General features: G+C 33.8%; 2 protein-coding genes and 1 long non-coding RNA gene across 3 annotated transcripts; all 3 read left to right on the top strand.

Moving 5' to 3' along the window:
* Positions 1-4,011: 4,011 nt before the first annotated feature.
* LOC114266949 ((-)-germacrene D synthase) lies at positions 4,012-20,670 on the top strand. The gene is made up of 9 exons (XM_082884078.1): positions 4,012-4,158; positions 8,489-8,709; positions 8,977-9,035; positions 9,117-9,376; positions 18,394-18,506; positions 18,869-19,087; positions 19,407-19,548; positions 19,650-19,898; positions 20,359-20,670. The coding sequence occupies exons 1-9, from the start codon at positions 4,057-4,059 to the stop codon at positions 20,653-20,655; spliced, it is 1,662 nt and encodes a 553-aa protein (XP_082740204.1). The 5' UTR covers positions 4,012-4,056; the 3' UTR covers positions 20,656-20,670.
* LOC145797302 (uncharacterized) lies at positions 9,453-11,734 on the top strand. The gene is made up of 5 exons (XR_014338665.1): positions 9,453-10,051; positions 10,203-10,415; positions 10,504-10,557; positions 10,686-10,920; positions 11,663-11,734. It is a non-coding gene; the product is annotated as an uncharacterized LOC145797302 (long non-coding RNA).
* On the top strand, positions 11,786-16,127 carry LOC145797451 (uncharacterized). Its single transcript, XM_082884597.1, has 10 exons — positions 11,786-11,815; positions 12,059-12,269; positions 13,758-13,868; positions 14,776-14,824; positions 14,913-15,008; positions 15,246-15,330; positions 15,432-15,488; positions 15,600-15,648; positions 15,752-15,819; positions 15,910-16,127. The coding sequence occupies exons 1-10, from the start codon at positions 11,786-11,788 to the stop codon at positions 15,973-15,975; spliced, it is 822 nt and encodes a 273-aa protein (XP_082740723.1). The 3' UTR covers positions 15,976-16,127.
* Positions 20,671-22,278: the final 1,608 nt, after the last annotated feature.

The raw sequence follows: 22,278 nt of genomic DNA, 5'->3' as shown, positions 1-22,278 counted from the left end.
CTGTGACAGTAACAGTAACAGTAAACCGTAGATACTAAGGATGCCACAGTACAGTTCAGAAATAAATGACATACATTCATTCAGTAAATAATACCAGTTCAGTAAACAGTTCAGTTCAGTATTCAGAAGATAATCAGTTGAACATATCTTTACACAATTGTTACTCACAGAGTTCTGGGCTACAGTGTGCTAGAGCGTGTCTCCCCAGTCGCCAACCCTACACAGTTCACAGGTTGAACACACTAAGCTACACAGTTGGGAAATCTCATAACTTAATCCCTAATTTGCCTTGGTGTGTCCTACAATGATATCCTCATCAAGGTGCCTTAAACTAGGCCTAAGAATGCCTAGGATGGGATGAGGATGCAAAAATACACTTAGAAAACATTTCGTAAAGTTTGCTGAAAATAGGAGCCTCGCTCGAGCGAGACTTTCTACGCTCGAGCGTAAGTCCAAAATCAAAGGCTTCGCTCGAGCGAGGAATCCTTCGCTCGAGCGGTCTGCAAAACAGTAAAAGTACTGGATGCTGAAATTTTACGCGCGATGGTCGCTCGATGGTCGCTCGAGCGGAGCCCTGGACAAAGGTGCTCGCTCGAGCGGGGAATCCTTCGCTCGAGCGAGGAAGCCAAATCTGGAATTTCCAGATTTGCCTCTCAAGCTCAAACCAAGCATTCAACCACTCCAAACTCGACCTCTTGGGCCCAAATTCTGGAAAACATCATTAAATTCAATGTATAACAAGTTTCAAAGCTCAATTTATGAATTCAAGCCCCAAAGGTGAGTCAATTAGAACCATATTCAAACCCATTTTCAAGAATATGAAGAACATGCAAACATGCAAGGATTTAAACCAAATCAAAGCTTCAAAGCTTGTTCAAATGAGCTCATTCTTTTCAAAACAAGATGAAAACATGGTCTACTCTTACAACATGGACATGCATGTAACCATTTACCATGAATTCAACTCAAAACTCATTAATTCAACCATGCATGCAAGAAATGAGCTTCAATTCACCATTAATGACCCAAATCATGACTTAGTTCTACAATGAAGCATGAACCATGCAAGAACTAGTTCAATAGCATCAATAAGAAGATAAGATCCTTACCTAGAGCTTGAATTAGAAGACTAGGAGCTCAAATATGCAATCTATACTTCAATTCCTTCAATTCTCCAAGCAAAACCCAAGGTAGAATTCAATTCCTCTCACTCTCTCTCCTCTCTTCCCTCTTGGTCGGCAATGAGAAGGAAAATGGCTGAGGAAATGTTGTTCTTGGCTCAAGTATGTGTGTGAGATAGTGGCCCACTCAATGGCAAAACGGTAATTAAGTCCAACTCTTCATTTGGCTTATTTTAATCTAATTTAATCATACCTAATCAATTTTCAGATACTTATACCATAAAATCACATTAAATATGAGGGTCACGTAACATCAATCGGTTTCTAGTTCGGCCGCCGATAAGGCCTTCAAATAGCAGTTTAAACATATAAACATGAATAGATAATCAGACAATCAAACAGATAGAATGCAATTAACTAACATATACTCAGTCAATTCAGTTTCAACTTCAGTCAGTCGGTTCAGTATTTCATTCAGTTCGATTATCAGTTAGTTATCAGTCATTATCAGCTTCGTTTAACAGTAATCGGTGATTAACGGTAATCAATCGGTCATAAATCAGTAAACAGTACGAGGGTTGTTACAGTTCTCAATTTTCAAAACAGAAAATGATTTCAGTATATAATTATCAAAACTGAGAAATTTCTCAATTTTTTTGGTGCTTTTGGTGTGGTGCTTCTAGTATTAATTGAGAATATTATCAGTTTTGAGAAATTTCTCAATTTTTTTTATGATTAAAATTGAGAATATTATAAATCTACTCTCTCTCTTTTACATTTACGTTCTCCTCCTCCTTCTACACTTTCCAGATCTGGAAATCTCCTAATTTAGTTCTAGATCTGGTTCGAGATGTCGAGCTTCACAGCAGCTTCGTCTATCACTAATGGCCATTGAACATGACCAACTCAACGGTGGTGACGAGACAGATCAGCAGCGATGGAGAGAGGTAGATCTGTTCAGAGGCAGATCAACAACAACCTCAACCTCACGCGTAAGCGGAGGAGGACATAGCCATCATCGAATCGTTCGAGACCTGTACTTCATTGCACTGAAGAATTGATCTCGAGAGCCACTGATTCAACCCTTACTGCTGTTGTTGCGACGTGGTCGTCGAATCAAAGTTGGTGTGTAAATTGAGGAAATTACCGTCACTGTACTGGTTTTGCTGTCGGAGAATCGCGCTGTTAAGCCATGTCGGTCCAATACCAACTTGTTGTGTTGTCTGTTAGTGGTGGTGCTCCTGCAGATTTCTGACGAACTGGCCGAGTTGTTCAGGCAATATAGTTCGTAGAACCGACGTGTTCTTGGCTAAGAGAGAGAGAGAGAGAGAGAGAGAGAGAGAGAGAGAGAGAGAGAGAGAGAGAGAGAAAGAGTAGGAGAGAGGGAATGAAGTACAACAATGGATGTTTGGCAGCTATGGAGGAGGTCTTGGAAGAGTAAATTAGTCTATTAAAAATTAATGGGACTTGAAGGAACAAATAATTTTATTTAGGACTTAATGAATTATAAATTCACAAAATGAGACTTGTATGTAAATGCCTCTTTAAATATTTTACATAAGCTTATTTGTGTGTCTTTGTAAACATTTTAACACCTTCTATACTATTTTATATATTTAAAATGTGTCATTTTAAAGCTTCATGCTCCATTGATAAGGAATAAAATTAGAGAATAATAAAAAAAATAAAAAGGAATGGAGTGATTTCTCATCACTTTTTAGAAGATATGTTATTTCCAATTATCCACTTTATATATTATTACATTAGATTTTATTCATTAAGTCAATCAAAGCATATTGTAATTTTTCTCAATTAACACCTTTGAAAATGTTGACTTTGCTATTTATTTTATCTTAGGAATAGTTAACTTTTACAAAAATTCAAACTTCCAACCAACTAATCTTCCTCAAATTGATACTAATAATAGCTGTTATTTACATTAATATATGTAAATCTAGTAATATAAAATTATTAACACAATATGCATTATTCTTACAAATTAAAAATTGATAATCAATAAATTGGAATTAAAAGTATTCATTTCTTAACTTCTACATAGTCTTTTAAAATTATTTTTGATTCATAAATTGTGAACAAAAGTTGCATCAAATACTTTAATAAATTTCTTAAAATAAAATTAAATTATAAATTATAAATGACTTTAGGTTGGGCTTGGAAATTATTTTTTAGCATTTTTTTGTTGATTTTTTTTTTTTCATCTTCAGTTAACCATTTCAAAAATAAATATATATATATATATATATATATAAAAACTCTTCACTTTTAAGTCTTACTAGACTAGACAATAATACTGCTCCGCACATAGAATACTAAATATAGAACCAAACATATAAACTATTTATCCGAACGACCGAGTGGTCTACTGGCCAGAGCTTGTCTATATGTACATATATATATATTCATACTATTATATTAAGTAAACAGGTTCCGTGATATTCTAATACTTTTTCTCTCCTTATGACAAGTGTTCAATTCTCTATCCAAAATAAAATAAAGTGGATAGAAAAGAGAGTGAGACTTGAACCTAAGCAAATAATACTCTTATACTAATGTCTTTCTTTCATTAATGAAGGATTTCTTTTTTATTGATCAAAAAATATATATATATAAAATAAATTTTTTATTTTATTTTTACTTGTTTAAATTATACAAATCACATCACATCTACCAATCACTTTTAATTTCGCAGGCAATATGTATGTCTCCCCTTCACATGGGAAAAATGATATCCAATAACCCCAAAATCATTTTCCTTTCATGTAATGCCGTATGAAGGCTGCTTTTAACAAATGGTCAATAAAAGTCTTTTTCACTTGCCTATAAATAGCTCTACAGTACACCACAACCACCATCTCCATTTTCTCATAATAATATTTGATATTATCTTTGCTCCCTTTCTCTCTCCACTGAGATCATGGCTACCAATACTGCCAAACAGGATGTGATTCGACGATCAGCAGGTTACCATCCTAGCATTTGGGGGGATCACTTCCTCAATTACAATCCTCACAACACTGTAAGCCCATTCATATAAATATATATTTTGACAAATTTCATTTATTTCTATGTGGTATAAAGGCTATTTCACTACAAGAAAAACCACCTTTGGCGACTAAAATTCATTTTTAGTCGCCAAAAGTCGACTTTTTAGTTTTTCCGACTAAATTTTTTAGTCGCCGGTTTTGTCGTGAAAACACGGTCGGGGAAGGTATTGGCGACTAAAAAAGTTTTAGTCAGCAAAAAATAGGTCTTTAGCAACTAAAATTTTGATCGCCAATAGTCAATTACACTTTTTAAAATTATACATTTACCAACTAATCTTTTAGTCGCCAATAGTCAAGGAATCGCCAACCAAACCTTTTAGTCGCCAAAAGCAACACTTTTGGCGACCAATAATTTTAGTCGCCATAAGTCGTTCCGTGAAAAAAGAAAATATTAACTTTCTTCCGCTGATATTCAAACCACCAACCTCCCACATTCTAAACCTTAAACAACACACTATCTCCACTATGCCTCTATAACACCACATGATTTTATATGCAACATATATTATTTATATAGTATATTGACCTGTATTAATATAAAACTATATATATAAACATAATTATTTTTATTCAATATAATTTATGTAAAAAATAAATTATTTACTAAAAAAAAAGGAGACCACTTTTGGCGACTAAATCTGTTTTTTAGTCGCCAATTCTATACTTTTGGCTACTAATTATTTTTTAGTCGCTAAAAAAATTAATTCCTGCCTAAAAATAACCACTTTTGGCGACTGAACTTATTTTTAGTGGCAAAAAACCTCCACTTTTGGCGATTAAACTGAATTTTAGTCGCCAATTGTAGACTTTTAGCTACTAAATTTTTTTTAGTAGCCCAAAAGCTTCACTTTTGGCTACAAAATTTATTTTTGTCGGTAAAACACGTATAATCGGCGACCAAACTATTTTTTAGTCGCTAAAACCTATACTTTTGGCTACTAAATGTTTTTAGTCGCCAAAAACCTTCATTTTTGGCTACTAAAATTTTTTTAGTCGCTAAAACCCGTATAATCGGCGACCAAACTGATTTTTAGTCGCCAATACGTGTACATTTGGCTACTAAATTGTTTTAGTCGGCAAAAGTCTTCACTTTTGGCTACTAATTCCATTTTAGTCGCCGAAAATGCCACTTTCAGCGACGAAAGGGGATTTTTCAGTTGCCAATTCTGTTTTTTCTTGTAGTATTTACACATAATAATAATAATAATAATTATTATTATTATTATTATTATTATTATTATTATTTCATCTGAAAACACCTACTTAATTTTATGTGGGTTGTGTAACAAAATGCTCTTTTAATTGCTTAATCAATTTTTATTTTTCCCTCATTTTTTGCTGCTATTTTCTTCTATGGTAAACTACACTTTTAACTCTTTTAATTTGACTCAAATTTATTTTAATTCTTATTATTTTAAATTAAATAATTCAATCTCTATACTTTTAAGTTTAGTTTTAGTTTGGTCATTTGTTATTTGAACCCCAAAGTTTTGGACCTAAAGTTATGGAGGGACCACACCTCTAAATTCTACGCCTGAACTATCAGACCGACCATTGGTGCTGTTAAAATGAGAGCTAATTGAGAGCTCCAAAAACAAGCCCTGATGAGCTGGAAATACCAAAAAAAAAAAAAAAAAAAAAAAACATCAAATCATTGGGTGGGTGGGTGGGTGGTGGGAGCTCCCTATTTAGTGCTTTCAAGCATTTCACAATTAAAATTTAGGATTGACATGAAATTAGAAATGTAAATGACACTATAAAAAATTAAGAATTTAGAGATCATAATTTAGAGACAAAATTATTTTTTAGGGGCCAAATAATTTTGTTACAAAAATGTCATCATTATATTTTTAGCAACGAAAATTGGACATTAGTGATAAATTATTATCATTTTTGGACCAAATTTTTTGTCTAAAAAAATAAATCATTTTGAAGCCAAATTATTTTGTTCCAAAAAGTATATTTATTAGTGACATTTTTAAAATTTTGTCGCTAAAAGCATTATTTTTTACTTTTCGAGACGACCTTTTAGTGACTATTTTCACGACGATAGTAATTACTCCCTAAATGTCTTTTGTAACAAAATTTTCACTTTTAGAGGCTAAAAAATTAAATTTTTCTAAAACTCTTATATGTTGTAGTATGAGATGACGATAGGTGTTGTAATTTTTTTAATTTTTTTGATTATTATTTTTTTTTACCTTATAAGGGAAATAGACGATGGCTTCAAATGCTACAAATTTAAAATTTTATGATTTTATTTGAAAATATTAAAAATTTAAAGTTTAATTTGTTAGAAGAGTTAAATCTTGGAAGTTTTTTTAATAATTTTTTCAAAAAATTATTTTGGAAAACATGTGCTTTTTTTCAAAATGTTTGGTATAAATAAAAATAATTCAAAAAAATTAATTATCTAGAAATGAAAGAGAGACGTTTTAACCTTTTTGTTATTATTGATTTTTAATTTTTTTTAAAAAAATACAATTTTCCATGCATTCATGTGCTTCTTCTTCTTCTTCTTTTTTTTTAACAATGTTTGGTATAATTTAAATAATTTAAAAAAAAATTGATTATCTAGAAGGTGAAAGAGAGACGTTTTTAACTTTTTTTTTTTTTATTATCGATTTTTAATTTTTTTTAAAAATACGATTTGCCATGCGTGCAACGTGTTGTGTAATTCACATGCTGGACTTCAGTACGGTTTAATTCAACGTACTTTCCATTCAACTGACTTTTCCATTGGACAATATTTTCATTCAACTCCAACCTTTTTGGAAAACAAACTCGCCGATATAAGGATTGTCTTGGAAGATCTAAATAAATATTATATTTTTAATTTTTTTTAAAAAAAGATATAAAAATAAAATAAAAAAAGGATATGACTCAAAAAAGATATTAAAAAAAAATTACACTTTTTTGTACTAGCATAACAACCCTATAATAAAGCTTAAAAAAATAATAAATAAATAAATTACTGACAAACTTGATTGAGGAGCATTCTTCACTAATGTTCTGTTTATTAAGGTAAAAAATATTTTTGAGAGAATATTTTTTTTGTGTTTGGTGGTGGTAGTGATGAAACGAATGTAGAGGTGGAAGTGGTGGCATGGTGGACGATGGCGGCGGTGATAGCAACGGTGATAGCGACGGTGATAATAGTGGTGGCCGTGGTGATGGTGATGGTAGGCGTGGTGTGGAGATGAGAGTGGTGCTAGTGGCGTGATGACATTGGTAACATTTTAGTCCGAAAATTATTTTTTACCTTTTAAAAGTTAAAAATATTTTTTTGTCTAAAGAGACTTATTTTTATTAATAATGAAAAATATTTTCGGTTAACTTTTGCTTTTTATTGTACCAAATATCAAAAAATTAAAAAAAAAATACTTTTCAACCAAAAAAACGAAGTGCAAAAATAATAAGATTTGTTCTGCTATGAAAAAAAAAATTAATTTTTTAAAATGTGACATCTAATATTTATTAGAGATTCATACTCCACATTGTGGATCTTTCCCAAATTTTATTTAGGGAAAATTAGTAAAACATCTCTCTAATTTTGGGCGGTAGGGAAGGTCCAATATATTTTTTTTATTAGCTAAGGTACTTCAATGAAATTTCTTTGTAATCATACAAAAGAAATTTTGAAATTTCTTTGTGAAATCAGAGAAATTTTGTCTGTGTCGGGGGGGCAATTTTTCTATGTCGAATTTTCTTTATGAAAATATTGAGAGATCTCAACTACTATAAAAAATATTATGTCTTTTTTCTTATAAAAAAGACACAAGGTAAAATATTAATAAAATATTCACTATTGTTTTTTATTAATTCCCAAAGGAAAATAATTTTTCTAAAATTTTATACAAGATGACATGATAGTGACTTTTTATAAATAAATATGTATTAAATTATTAACCACTCATTCATCTAAAAACTTAAATTGCTATTGCCTAATATTATATTAAACTGTTAATCACTAATTTATTTAAAATTTTAAATTGTTAGAAACATAAGTAACTTTATTATTTATATTATAATATTAATTGATGGTTTTTTAAAAAAATAAAAAAATAAAAAATAAAAATTGATAGATCCATGACTCAACGTATCATATTATATATATACAAACAAAAACAACGACGCCTAATTAATACACATTAATGTATATTTGTGAGGGGAAAGATTGAGTACACACTTAACATTTAGCATAAATATATTATATTATATATCATACTATATATATATATATATATTATTTATTTATTTATTTTTGTTTGTAACTCATTACTTACTTTCAAAATTATGCAGGAACCAAATCAGAAGGAAGAAGGGAGAGTGAAGGAACTTAAAGATGAGGTGAGAGGGATGCTAAGTGATGCAAGAACTGAACCTTTGAAAGAAACATTGATCCTTATCGATTCACTCCAACGCCTTGGCTTGTCATATGATTTTGAGTATGAGATTGAGAAAGCGCTCCAATCAATTTACAGCACTCAAATCAACTATGGTGGTGGTGATGATGATGATCTCTATGGGCATGTTTGATTTGGTGGATTGGAGCATTGGATTGGGATTATTAATCCGTAGGCCCAATTATCCCATGTTTGTTTTAACATTTTTATTTAGGATTAATAATCCAATGGATAATTAATCCAACAAATTTGTAGGATTATTAGTAATGGGGTAGGGGTGGGATTATTAATCCAATGGATATTAATCCAATTGGATAGTGAATACCACACTAATTTAATAGGATTATTAATACTTCACTATTAGTGTTGTGAATCAAACATGACCTATATGTTTGCTCTCTGTTTCAGACTTTTTAGGCAACAAGGTTATCATGTTTCTTCTGGTAAGTTTCCAAACACCACAAACTCTTGTAGCTGACTAAGCGATCATGTTTCTTATGTGTTTTTTTTTTATCCCCAACTAGATTCAGTTAAAAAGTTCACAGATGAGAAAGGTGCGTTCAAGTCAGTGCTAAAAGAAAATGCAAGAGCTTTGCTATGCTTATATGAGGCATCACATTTAAGGGTTCAAGGGGAAGATATATTGGAAGAAGCATTGAAATTTACAAGCAAGCACTTGAGGTCTATGTTAGCCCATCTAAACTCTCCTCTCTCTGAGCAAGTTACGCACTCGCTAGAAGTACCTCTCCACAAAGGAATGCCCAGATTAGAGGCCAGGCACTACATCCACTACAGGAAAAATGAGTTTTGGCGACGTTTATTTAACGGCGTTTTATAAAACGTCACATTTTATAACATTTAACGACGTTTCTTAAACGTCGCTGTTTTAAAAAATAAAAACGGCACCGTTTCACGCATTTAAAAACGCCTTCGATTGTCCTCTCTCTCTCTCCCTTAAATGGGCAACCCTCTGAATCCCTAATCTCTTTCACTCGCTCAGTTCGTAGCCCTAATCTCTTACTCACTCAGTCTCTCGTTCGCTCTCTCTATTTCTCTAAACCCTCTTAATGGATCGATTCATCTCTCACTGATTCAGCTCAGAATGATACAATCTCGCTGATTAATCTTGGCGGTTTCGATTTTGATTTTGATTTCGAAGTTCTCTCTCGATTTCGATTTCAAGATTTCTGTCTCGGTGATTCTCTCTCTCAATTTCAAAGTCTATTTTGAATCTGAGAATAATTGTTAAAGCCCTTTGTAAACCCTCATTTGGAATCCTCATGCCTTCAAATCTCGTCTCTCTCAACCTTCTCTAAACCGTTATCATTCTCACAGATTCATCTTTGAGATTCAGAGCGAATTCGATTTCGAAGCTCCATTGCCACCACCGTCTGCACTGGCTCGATTTCTCAGATTTTGATTTCGAAGCTCCACTCCCACCACCATCTGCACCAGCGAGGTATTAATTTCTCTGTCTCTCTCAAGCTCTTCCTTCTCGTCTCTCTCGATCTGGTTATTGAAATTGAAATTCTAAACAAGAAACTACAAGCTGATTTGTGGCTGAACACATCATTTTCTTCTTTTCTTTACTCTCTGCTTCGTTGAACTAGATTTAAAGTCTTTGCTTCAAGTCCGTATGTGTGTGTGAGTGAGTGAGAGAGAGAGAGAGAGAGAGAGAGAGGATGAGGATGAGGATGAGGAGGAGGAGAAGGAGTTGATTTGTGTCTGAAGGCATCCTTTCCTGATCTGTTATGTTGAAAAAGTTGAAAGATCTCTGAATATATACAGTTACTTTCCTTTTTCTAGATTCTCTTTAGCTTGAGGTACAAATCTCCAATCTCTTCACTTTCTCTACCTTCAAATCTTGTGTGTATGTATATTTGGACACTCATGTACTACTATGCTTTACAGTGCCGATGGAAGTAGGTAAGGTTATTGAAATTAAAGATATCAAACATGATGTAGGTTGGTTCCTTGATCATTTTCTTGTACCCCTGCTCTTTTTGTGTTTTTGAATCCCTTGATGAAATATAGCTGGTCAAATCCTGTTAATCATTCAGCCTCTTGTCTTCATTCCTTATCCTTTCTTTCAGATTGTTCTCTTGTGGAACGGGTAAAGATGGGGATTCTTTCCTTGTTGAATGGAATGAAAGTGAAGGAACAATAAAGAGGACATACTCTGGGTTCAGAAAGAAATCTGTTGGTGTTGTGCAGTTTGACACAACTCAAAACCACTTTTTGGCCGTGGGTGAAGATCAGCAAATAAAGTTTTGGAACATGGACAATAATGACATTCTCACTTGTATGGATGCAGAGGGTGGACTTCCGGTCAGTGTAATCATTATAGTTGTTTTGGGAAACACCCAGCTTGTTTGAATTCAGCTCTTACTTTATGACATTTTTTTGCCTTAAAAGAGTCTTCCTCACTTGAGATTCAACAAGGAAGGAAATCTTCTCGCTACCACTGTTGGTCTTAGATCTTTAAGAGTAGTTGAAGCCCCGTCCTTTGAAGCATTGAGATCACCTATTGAATCTGCTGCAATTAAGGTCCTTCAATGCTTAAGTTTTCATTTTTTTATTATATAATATTTACATATATATATTTGGGTTGAAGTATTTATATCATGGGATCGATAAAGACCTTTGGGTTCATTGATCAGGTTTCTGGTTCTTCTTCTTTTTTTTTTTAAATTTATTCAGAAAACAAATTCTGAAAACCAAACCAATTTTGTTTTGTTTCCACCTCCCCCTTTGTATGCCAAGTGTTTGTTGCTGCAGTAATTATGTATACTGATTGTCTAGACTGGAGTTTTATATGTTAGAACTGAATTTTACATTATATACTTGGTTCCAATCACAGTACACCAGTGCATGTTTAAGAGGTGCCTGCCCATGAATACTGTTGACTTTTGTCACACGATGGGCATGTTCCATTTTGAATGGAACACAGAGAATGACCAAAATAGAGTGATTCTAAGACTGCCAAGCAACTTTTTATTCTTTTATTTTTTATGTACAATGTCACATTTGTTTCTTTTGGACTGATTATACATTTTGGCTTCCCCTCTAGAATGGAGTTGATCCTATGGATAGAAACATGGAAAAGCCAAAAACTTTGGATGATGTAACTGATAAAACCAAACCCTGGCAGTTGGCCGAAATTATAGATCCTGCTCAATGCCAACAGGTTACCATGCCAGACAACATGGATGCAGTCAACAAGGTGTGTTCCTACTCATTTGTTGCTGCAAAATCTATCTATTGGATTATGCTCGACTGACACATCTACATCCAGGTTGCTTGACTACTCTATACAAATTCTGGTTTTGGTGTTTTGGCACTTGGGTCTAATGGGATTCAGAAGTTATGGAAGTGGACACGCAGTGAACAAAATCCAGGTGGAAAGGTAATAGCAAGTTGGGAGTAATTTCATTTGCATGTTTTCCTGTTTCTTTTCTTTTATTAGTCGATATTTGTGGAGGAGATTTCTGAACTTGGTGAGGGTCTAAAGGCCACTGCCAATGTTGTTCCACAGCAATGGCAACCAAATAGTGGTCTTGTTATGACTAATGATGTCACAGGTGTCAACCTTGAGGAAGCAGTGCCTTGCATAGCACTCTCAAAGAATGACTCTTATGTAATGTCAGCCTGTGGCGGCAACGAACAATCTGGTTTGGGTTTCTTTTTAGGCTTGATTGGTTCAAGGACAAAGTTGAAACAGTATAAATGCTGAATTTGTTTCAACACCATGTCAAATCTGTGCACATGTTTAGCAAATATCCTTCTGTGTTATCCTTTTAATCACATTGCAGTTTGGTACTGTTATGCCATATTAGAAAGAAATTTGTTTCAACACTGTGTTCACTTTAGTTTGTTTTTTTTATGCATATGTCATTGTCGATGGATTGGTTGGTTTGTAGCTTGGTCATCAAGATGAGAACAGTGAGATATATAAAAGCATAATGCTAAACTGTGTCAAGTATTTAAATAAATCTTTTTCTGTTGATCCTCATTATTTTTATTACTATTATTATTGTTGTTATTATTAATTTTACTACCATGGTGCGCTACATTTGTATCTTTGAAATTATCTATTGATAGAAGAATTAGAGATTTTGTTCTTGGCTTCTCAAAATTATCTATTGATTGTAACTATGAATCTTTTAATTTTCTATTGTCAAATTTTATAAATTTGACCTTTAATAGAATTGTTCCCTTAGAAGATGAATTTAAGATCCTACATATTGTTATAAATTAATTTCTCTCTCTCTCTCTCACGTGTGTGCGCATGCCGTGGTGTGGCAATGAAGGGAGACATCCTGGAAGATCCAGCAAATGAGCCAAACAAAGATATGTACATGATGACTATTGAGCCAGAAGATGCACCCAACCAACCTGAGTAAGTTTGCTTGTTTGATGTGCATTTCAATTCCTTTAATTTAGTCAAATCTTGATTTATGCATTTGCTTCTTTGTTTTTTTCCCCCCATTATATTGTGCTTTTCAATATTTTGATGTCATGCTGATAAGTGTATATAGCAATAGGGGCGATGCATTGAGCGAGTCCTGTTGATGAGCCTTAAGCTTTCTCCACCCCTTTGTGTGTTTTGTTGTGTGGTTATGCACTCATGCTCCTTTTACATGTTTGGGGATGTGCTTTTCTTTTAGTACTCGTGGTTGTTAATGTTATTGCCCAACAAAGAAAGTATTTGTATCAAATTGCAGCTTAAAGAAGCTATATACATCTCTTAAAATTATACCAGGAATTATGCCTGATAAGTATTGAAAATATGTGTCAAATATGGGAAACAATGGCAGTATAATTAGAGAGAGAATCAACAAGAAGAAAAATGAATGGTTTTGCCAATATAAAATGTAAGTTGCAGTCCTCAGGTATCAGTTGAGCTTGGAAGGATTTTTGTGTCTGTGCTCATCTTAGGTGCACCTTACCCTACCATACCTATGAAGAATAATCATCAAAGTAGATTCAAACCTCAAGCCTCAGGGTGTTACCTCATGTCTTGATTTCCCTCTTTTAATTTTTTATTATGGAATGCTTCCTTGTTTTCTTTCTTTATTAATATTTTTTAATTTTAATTTTATTTTAATAAAAATAAAATAAAACAGCTGCTAATTCTTTATTATGGAATGCTCATGTGGCTTTAGATGCAGAGCAGGGTACTTATGTGCCTCCAGCATTGGAGGAAGATGGCAATATGCTGAATATGTCCAAAAGCTTGAATTCCATTGAAGAACCTCGTGTTTGCAAGACTGCAGGCATATGTAGCTATGTATTTCAAATCATTTACCAGGTAAGCATTCTCTAACAATATTGGTTTTTCCTTAATTACGTACAAATTTTAAAACATAATATCATATCCAGTATTTTCATTTTGTTGTCATCTATTGATTCCTCATATTAAGTAAAGGGTGGGGAATGAAATGCAGCAATGACATTTTTTGAGATTGTTCCATCGTATGGGAGGGGTCAGGTTGAAGGCATTGATTAGGACTTCTGGTTAAATATTATTCATTTGAATTTTAGAGTCTAGAAGTGAATTGAATGAGGTGGGTAGTTTAAATATTATTCATTTTTTTTTTAAATTTTAAATTGTATTTCTTTATTTTTATTTACTTTTTATTTTTATGTCCAATACACCTACTTAGACATACAATAAACAAGTACATGTAAATAATCAAATTTAATATATGAGTATGCACTTCACTTTTATGCATAAAATGCTATATTTTAGGAAAATACTCTACATAAACAGATTTTTTTACTAGAGTGCTGCTCTACGTAAATGGATTTTTTTTATCAAGTTTTTATTTTTTATTTTACACAGTTAATAGTCCAAATTAATGAATACAAGTGAGACCCATTGTTTTGTGTGTAACAGTAAAAAAATCTAGTGAAAAATCTGTTATGTAAAGAATTTCCTAAAAGATAAAAGAAGTATTTACCAAATGTAAACCTCATTGTATAATGATATCTTGACTTAAAAATTAGATAAATCCCTCATCTAGAAACATATTAAAACGACATTGACACATGCCATATCTGAGTCTATGTAATTTAGAACCAAGTTGCAAACGAGCAATTATGTGCACTTTTTGCAAACAATACATGATCGTATAGATGATTATGTTTTATTTGTTTCTAAAAGACTATAACTTTTGGCAGCAGCAGCAGCAACAACATTTCAAATTTTAAGGAAATTGTGGGGTCTGAGGTAAATGGAATTTTGTACAAATATTAAGTATCTTTTGTTTGCTCTTTTTAAGTCCTAATTTGAACATCTCTCTCTCTTTACTGTGCAGTTTTGATCCATCATTGAGTTATGAAGAGCGGGAAAAAAGGAAGAGACAGGCTGTCGAAAGAGCTGTTTTTCTCCAGGATCTGCTAGTCTCAACTCTGTCAGTATCTGTTAATCTGTTTTTCTGCTGCTGTGTGGCTGGTCTGCTACTCTGTATATGATGCTAATCTGCTAATCTGCTGTGTATCTGCTGCTGTTTTTGGCCTCTGCTAGCACTAGGTTGCATGCCTCTATTTGATTTGTTTGTATTTGGATTAGGTTGCATGCCTCTATTTTGATTTGTATATGCTGTATCGCTGCCTCTGTTGGTTGCTGTATTGTCCATGCGTTGTTACAGGGCATATCGGACTGCACTTTGCAAGTCAAAGAGGGGGGGTTTCAAGGATACTTATCCTGATGATTTACTCGCACCTGTTCTGAGGGTTTGTTTTCTTTGTTGTCTTCTAATGTGTTGATATGTCCTCTAAAACAAGGTTCAATGAGATTTAGAATATTCTGTTCTTATGATGAGTATTTGGTATAGGCATTGAGAGAGAGAACAAATCTGAATCCAAGTGAAGTTGGAGACGTTGTGGGCACGGTATTTGTTTCAGTCCCTTGCATTGTTGAATGCTGATATATATCTTATCCCCATTGCCCAGAAACTGTGCCGATTAGAACTGTGAATAGGCAGTGTTCTTCTGGTCTTCAGGCAGTTGCTGATGTAGCTGCAGCTATTAAAGCTGGATTTTATGATATTGGTAAGGGTCATCTATTATTGGTGGATGGCTTGGATGTCAGCAATCTTGATGCCTTATCTGTTCTTTATTTATTTCTTTAAAAATGTATGCATCTTCTATATAGGTATTGGTGCTGGGTTGGAATCCATGACAGCAAACCCAGTGGCATGGGAAGGATCAGTCAATCCAAGAGTATGCTCTTTTATATTTCTTTCAATGTGTTTATTGTGGACTTGGATGAATTTTCTTGGGGAGGTAATTTCCTTGACATGATTTCCATAGGTGCTGGTCAGATCTTCCTATATTTACATGAGGTCAAGACAGTGGCACAACACCAAGATTGCCTGAAGAGGTGTGCTTTCATATTTCTCATTCATTTCATCTATGCTTTCCAGTAGCTTTATCAGAAGTTGGGTAGTTGTTGGGAAGAATGCAAGGTTAAGCACGAAGGCTGTTGCTTCTAATCTAAGTTTTGATCAGCAGTGCAGACACTGTGGAAAGGTGCTCTCTTTTTTATTCTATTACAGTTGTGTTAAGAGATTTAGTAGTGTACGTGTTATTACTTGGTTGGGAAGGAGGGGAACTTCTTTCATCTATAATGAGGGTGCTTAACTGTCAAAACAGTTCCTTTTAAAATGAAATGCATGCCACGGAACTTAACAAAAAATTATGGGGTATTCTGGGGTTTATGTGACTTCCTTTTCAACATCTAAGTAATTCAAATATTTATCGTATAATAAAATTTATGGGGCATTACTTGCTGCAATTAGTAAAAGCTAGTGTTATCTACTAATGCCGGAGTTTATATCTGCGTCCAGCCACCCTTCAACACTCCATATTTTGTGTGATTGATATTGGGTGATGGCATGATTTTACCATATTATTTTGGCTATGATATCCTTTCAACACCCTTACTGTATTTGATTTTAAATAGGCTACTGATTCTTTATGTTCTAAATCAATGGGATAAGCCTCCTCGACTTCTTGGCCTCGTTTGTTCATAGATAAGGAGAGCGGGTTTGTAATAAATAATTGTGGGATAAATAATCATGTGACTGACATTGCATTTGCAGGAAATGTTGATGATGTTAATGTATTGAATGAGGTTAGAGAGAAGGTGAGGCAACAGGGTAGGGTTTGGTGGGCTTTGGAGGCCAGCAAAGGGGCCAATTGGTATTTGCAGACTCAAATTTCATCAACCCTTAAATCTTCCCTTACATTTTCAGCTTTAGGTAATGCAGTTACCCTCAAGAAGCTCATCAGGAAGGGGATTCCGCCGGTTTTACGGCCTAAGGTCTGGTTTTCGCTCTCTGGGGCGGCTAAGAAGAAGTCCACGGTTCCAGAGACCTATTACAATGACTTGACCAAGGCTGTTGAGGGTAAGGTCACACCGGCAACGCTGCAGATCGATCATGTGAGTTATTGCCTTCGGTGTTACATTGATTGTTTGTGGCATTTCTTGGATTTGATTGTTATGGCATCGCTATTACTCCATTGTGAATGATCATGTTTACTCTGGATTGTTGGTTGGTTGTTTTGGATGAAATGGTTATGGCATTATTGTTCTTGTTGTTGCATTGTTTGATGTTGTTTGGATACAAAAGATGAGAAAATTTGCAGTTGGAATCTATTATAACACACTTATCTTAATTATCTTCTCTGTTTGATGCTGAATATGAAATTTCCTGGTTCAGTTGAGTTTGTTTAGTTTGCATTGTATTACTTTTACAACATAAATTTTGTCATACTCTGCATTGTGTCAAGCGGCCCATTTCAAAGTGCTGGAAATTGTTAGGGCGAATTGGGAAATGCTATTGATTCAAAGGAACATGAATTCTCAAACTCTCCAAGTCTTAGTTTATTAACATAGATGAATTTTATAAGATCAATTTAAGATGTATTTATATGTTTGTCCATTGTCTTTGTTTTGGAATATATCCGGTGTGTATATTGGCCACAGTTAGTATGGGTATAAAGGGGCAAGGTTAGACTATGTGTCCCATGTCCCCCTCATCCCCTGTTTGGTGGACTCAAATGAGGCCAGCTGTGATTGACTGGTTGGGGCGAATAATCCCATGTAGAGGGTACTACTTAATCCCACTCTGGGCATTCTGTTAATGATGAGACTAAAGTGTGGACCATTTTGATTTTTTTGGGCAAATTACATTTCTAGACCATTTTGATTTTAATTGATGTATTTAAAGTCTGAATTATTTCTATTCTTAGGTATGTAATGCATTGTTTTTTATTTTTAATTTTGTATTCAAGCTTAGTTTATTTATTATTTTAATAAACATTAATTATTAGTTCTTAATAATTGTTTGATAGGTTTTTTTTTTGTTCAATTATATAAAATTAACAAAATCTAAAAATTAAAAAAAAAAGGCTATGGCGGCGTTTAAAAAACGTCACTATATCCCATCCCAATGGTAAGATTTTAAAAATGTGTAAATGTTTATGACGGCGTTTTCAAAAACGTCGCTCCCAACGGTAAGATTTTTAAAATGTATAAATGTTTATGACGGCGTTTTCAAAACGTCGCTAAATGTCAGAGTGACGTTACAGTACACTTAAGTGGGTCATTTGGCGGCGTTTTTAAAAACGCCGCCTATAATAATACAACGACGTTTTTTAAACGCCATGAAGTTATAGCGACGGCCGCGTCATCGGCGTTTGATACTAAACGTCGCAAAAAGAATTATTGACGTTTTTAGTACCTTTAGCGGCGTTTTTTAAACGCCGCTAAAAGTGAATTTTCCAGCAGTGATCAATGTCTACCAAGCTGATTTAGAAGGAAATTCTGTTTTGTTGGAGCTAGCAAAGCTGGATTTCAATCTTTTACAAAGGTTGCACCAGAGAGAAATAAGTGACATCACAAGGTGACTTTATTTATTAATTAGATATTATTATCTTATACGGCTTGGCTTGTTTACAATCTATTATTTGGATTAGATCAGTCCAGTGGTGGCCTGTGGGCCATCACAATTCTTATTTTGATCTTTTTATTTTATTCATCTTTGTGTATAGATCATTTATGAAATAAATTAAATTGATATGACAATCATAATCACATAATTTAATTATATTTATATTTAAAAAATAAACCCGAAATATATTTTTAAAATTAGACCATTGACTACTTTAAAGACACGACATTAAATCTTCACATTTTCTTTATGGAAATTTCAATGTAATTTTTGTTTAATTTTTTTTATCTTTTGTTGATAATCTAATTTTTCAGGTGGTGGAAAGAGACAGAGATTGCAACAAAGTTACCTTTCGCAAGGGATAGATTGGTGGAGTGCTACTTCTGGATATTAGGGGTTTATTTTGAGCCCAAGTACTCTGTTGTTAGAAGCTTTATGACTAAAATAATAGCATTAGCTTCTGTCATAGATGACATTTATGATGTGTATGGTACCCCTGAAGAACTTCAGTTATTTACAGATGCAATAGAAAGGTATGTGTGCAATTTTAATCCATGATACTTGTCAACTTGTATATTAGTCCCAATAAAAATTACAATTGTACTGGCTACTTCTCGATAAGTATCGGTTTATAGCAGCTTAATCATGAGCTAATTTACAACCAACAAGGCTAGTTCATAGTTGATCATTACACCTGGTTCAACTGCTTGCAACTGGTGGCTTTAAAATTCACATCCACGCCACGACACTAGATTTTTATATATATCACTTGATACTTCTGATACCGTTACACCGTGATTGATATTAATACGTCTTCTTCTGATTAAAAACATGACATCACTAATTTCATAGGTGGGAAGAAGCGGCTATCAGTGATTTACCTGAATACATGCAAGTTTGCTTCGAGGCACTCTCAGATGTCATGAAGGAAATGGAGGACAAGATAACAACCCACGAGGGGAGATCCTACCACATATACTATGCAAAAGAAGCAGTAAGTAATTAAAATTTTCTCTCATCCAAACAAGACTATCTTTAACTTAGTTTTTCAGAAAAATAGCTGTCTAATACTTACATTTGTGTGGTTTTCTTCAGATGAAAGGTCTAGTTAGAGCCTACTTTGCGGAAGCAAACTGGTTTAACACCAAGTATATGCCTACATTTGAGGAGTACTTGAGCATTTCTGTGATGAGCAGTGGTTATCCTATGCTGGCTGTTCAATCCCTTGTTGGCATTGGAAAGATTGCAACTAAGGAAGCCTTTGATTGGGTGCTTAATGTTCCCAAAATTGTGAAGTCTTGTGCACTAATTGCTAGGCTGGTTGATGACATCCAAACTCATAAGGTACCTCACAATATATTGAGGTCAAATAATGATTTTTAAATATCAGCCTATATTCATAATCTATATAACTAGTTCGACTGTTATAAATTTATTTTTTGCAAATGATTTTAAAAATTTTACTACCATGATACCCAATTTCCAATATGTATCGGTTTTTATTCTCGATACTATTATGCTACAAGTGATGCAGTCACGTTTGTTAATGTCTAACTCAAATATAAACTCAGATATTCTGTCAATGTCTTTTTACATTGTTTGTCTTAAGTCATCTTTGTATCATACAATTGATCTCTCTAACCTTGTCATGTGGTAGAGAGAAAACAAGAGGGCATAAGAGATTTGAACAAAAGATCCTTAGCGAAATACAATAGGACAATATTTCTTTTGACCCAAATATTGTCAACCCTAAAAGTGTGTTCGTCTTGTCGAAATCTAACGATTTTTTCTCTAAATTTTGAAGGTTGAGCAAGAGAGAGGGGATGCACCTTCGGGTGTGCAATGCTACATGAGGGAACACGGTATGTCCGAGGAAGAAGCATGTGGGAAAATAAGAGAAATTGTGAAAATTGCTTGGAAAAACATCAATGAAGAACTCCAAAACCCTAATAGGCCCTTTCCTCTGCCTCTACTATTACCAACTCTTAACCTCTCACGTATGATGGAAGTCATTTATGGACATGGTGATGGTTACACTAATTCGAAAGGTCGAACCAAAGATATCATCATCTCAGTGCTTATTAATCCCATCTCCGTGTAATAGTTTTCTTCATGTTAACATACTCCCTGAGATTTACTTGAATTATAAATTATTCCCTGTGGTTCTAGAAATTACGTTATGCCCCCTAAACATAACAAATATGGCCTTTTATTAATAAATCATTAAATTAATTAATAGTTTTTAATAATGTTAAAATTTTATTTCAATTAATAATTTAGATAATTTTATTATTATATAGCTGAACAGTTAGAAATTTTACTCTTTTTTTTAATTCTGTTAAATAAAAAATTCTAATAAAAGGTATTTGTAATTTTTTAAACTATAAAGGGCAATTCGTGTTTTAAGTAAAGTTTAAAGGTATATTTATAATTTATCCCAAAAAAAAAAGCAAGTGAAGCTATTTTTTATAAATAATTATCTTCGTTCTATCTTCAATGAGTCCTATCATTTTGGCAATCTTTATATATAGATGTAGAAAACTTATCTGATGTAAATTCAAAAGTGAACCTATTTTTTTAATTAAAAATATATTTTTTACAATCTAAACAATCATGCTCCTACTAACTTCATGATAAATAGGAAAAAGCATAAATCATATGGTAATTATTTTAATTTTTATATCATATCACTGTCTTTTTGCCATCATTTAAAATTTTCTAATATAATTATTATACATATATAATGTGTACACGCCGCTTATATATATATATATATATATAAACAGCAACGGTCGAGGGATTTAAGGTAATACTTGTTGAGAGGATAATTTGTGTGAAACTTGGGCCAAGCTGTAGGCCGAGGTGAATGGGCATTGTGACTGGACTCTGTTAGCTCGGTCAAGAATGGTTGTGATTAGCTCGGTTGGAGTATTTTGAACCAAGGCATGGATGAATGAGGACCGAGCTAGGCATTGCTCATGAATGCACCGAACTGGGTGTCTCAGAATGCTAGAGATAGCTCGGTTGTGCTGTCATTCTGCCATGGTAAAACCATTCCACTTGGTTAAGCGGTGGGGAAGGTGTAGAAAGATGAGCATTATCTTTCTTATTCCTAGGAGGACTCTGCTAAAAGAGAGTTGAAATCCTACTAGAATTGTGCCATATGAACTCTATAAAAGCTCGTAACAGGATCTATGTACAGGTATCACAATTTTGACTCTCAAATACATAGAGTTTTTGTCTATTGTCTATTTACTGACTTAGGCATTAGAGAGATATCCAGCACACACTCGCCGGCTAACTCACGTTTGTGTTTTCGGGAAGTAAAGTGACGACGTTTAGAGAAGTGCAAACTTGATCAAGAGGATTATACGAAAAGATTATTTCGTGCTCGTTCAATTGGCGTTGTCTATGGGAATTGCACAAAGAACAAAACCTTTCGATCGAGTTTTCCTCTTTAGTTGAAATCAATGGCGCACAATGAGGACTTGCCGCAATCTGCTATTGATGGGCAAACCCCGGAAGGGGGTGGGAGGCGTGAAGGTTTACCTTATATCCCATCCATGGCAGAATTAGAACCCCAGCGATGAAACTCCCGACTGGACACACGGGAGAGACGGGGCACTAGTCCCCGTCGTTCTCAAAGTCCTGAAAGATAGAGGCGGAGGTTGGATTCCCAAGTTCTGGAGGATCGCGTGAGGGAGTAAGACGAGTTAATAAGGAG

The sequence above is a fragment of the Camellia sinensis genome, chromosome 8, assembly GCF_055761805.1.
Source record: "Camellia sinensis isolate YWXY chromosome 8, ASM5576180v1, whole genome shotgun sequence".
Classification (NCBI taxonomy): Eukaryota; Viridiplantae; Streptophyta; class Magnoliopsida; order Ericales; family Theaceae; genus Camellia; species Camellia sinensis.
The sequence above is the reverse complement of the archived record's forward strand: the minus strand, read 5'-3'. Positions and strand labels throughout refer to the sequence as shown.

Bases quoted from the DNA above. Each gene is read 5' to 3' on its own strand.
- LOC145797451 (XM_082884597.1), top strand. From the start codon at position 11,786: ATGCCAGACAACATGGATGCAGTCAACAAG. The intron at 14,825-14,912 runs GTAAATGGAATT...TTTACTGTGCAG, and splicing joins AGGAAATTGTGGGGTCTGAG to TTTTGATCCATCATTGAGTT. The intron at 15,820-15,909 runs GTATGCTCTTTT...TGATTTCCATAG, and splicing joins AAGGATCAGTCAATCCAAGA to GTGCTGGTCAGATCTTCCTA.
- LOC114266949 (XM_082884078.1), top strand. From the start codon at position 4,057: ATGGCTACCAATACTGCCAAACAGGATGTGATTCGACGATCAGCAGGT. The intron at 8,710-8,976 runs CTATGGGCATGT...ATCAAACATGAC, and splicing joins GGTGGTGATGATGATGATCT to CTATATGTTTGCTCTCTGTT. The intron at 18,507-18,868 runs GTGACTTTATTT...CTAATTTTTCAG, and splicing joins GAAATAAGTGACATCACAAG to GTGGTGGAAAGAGACAGAGA.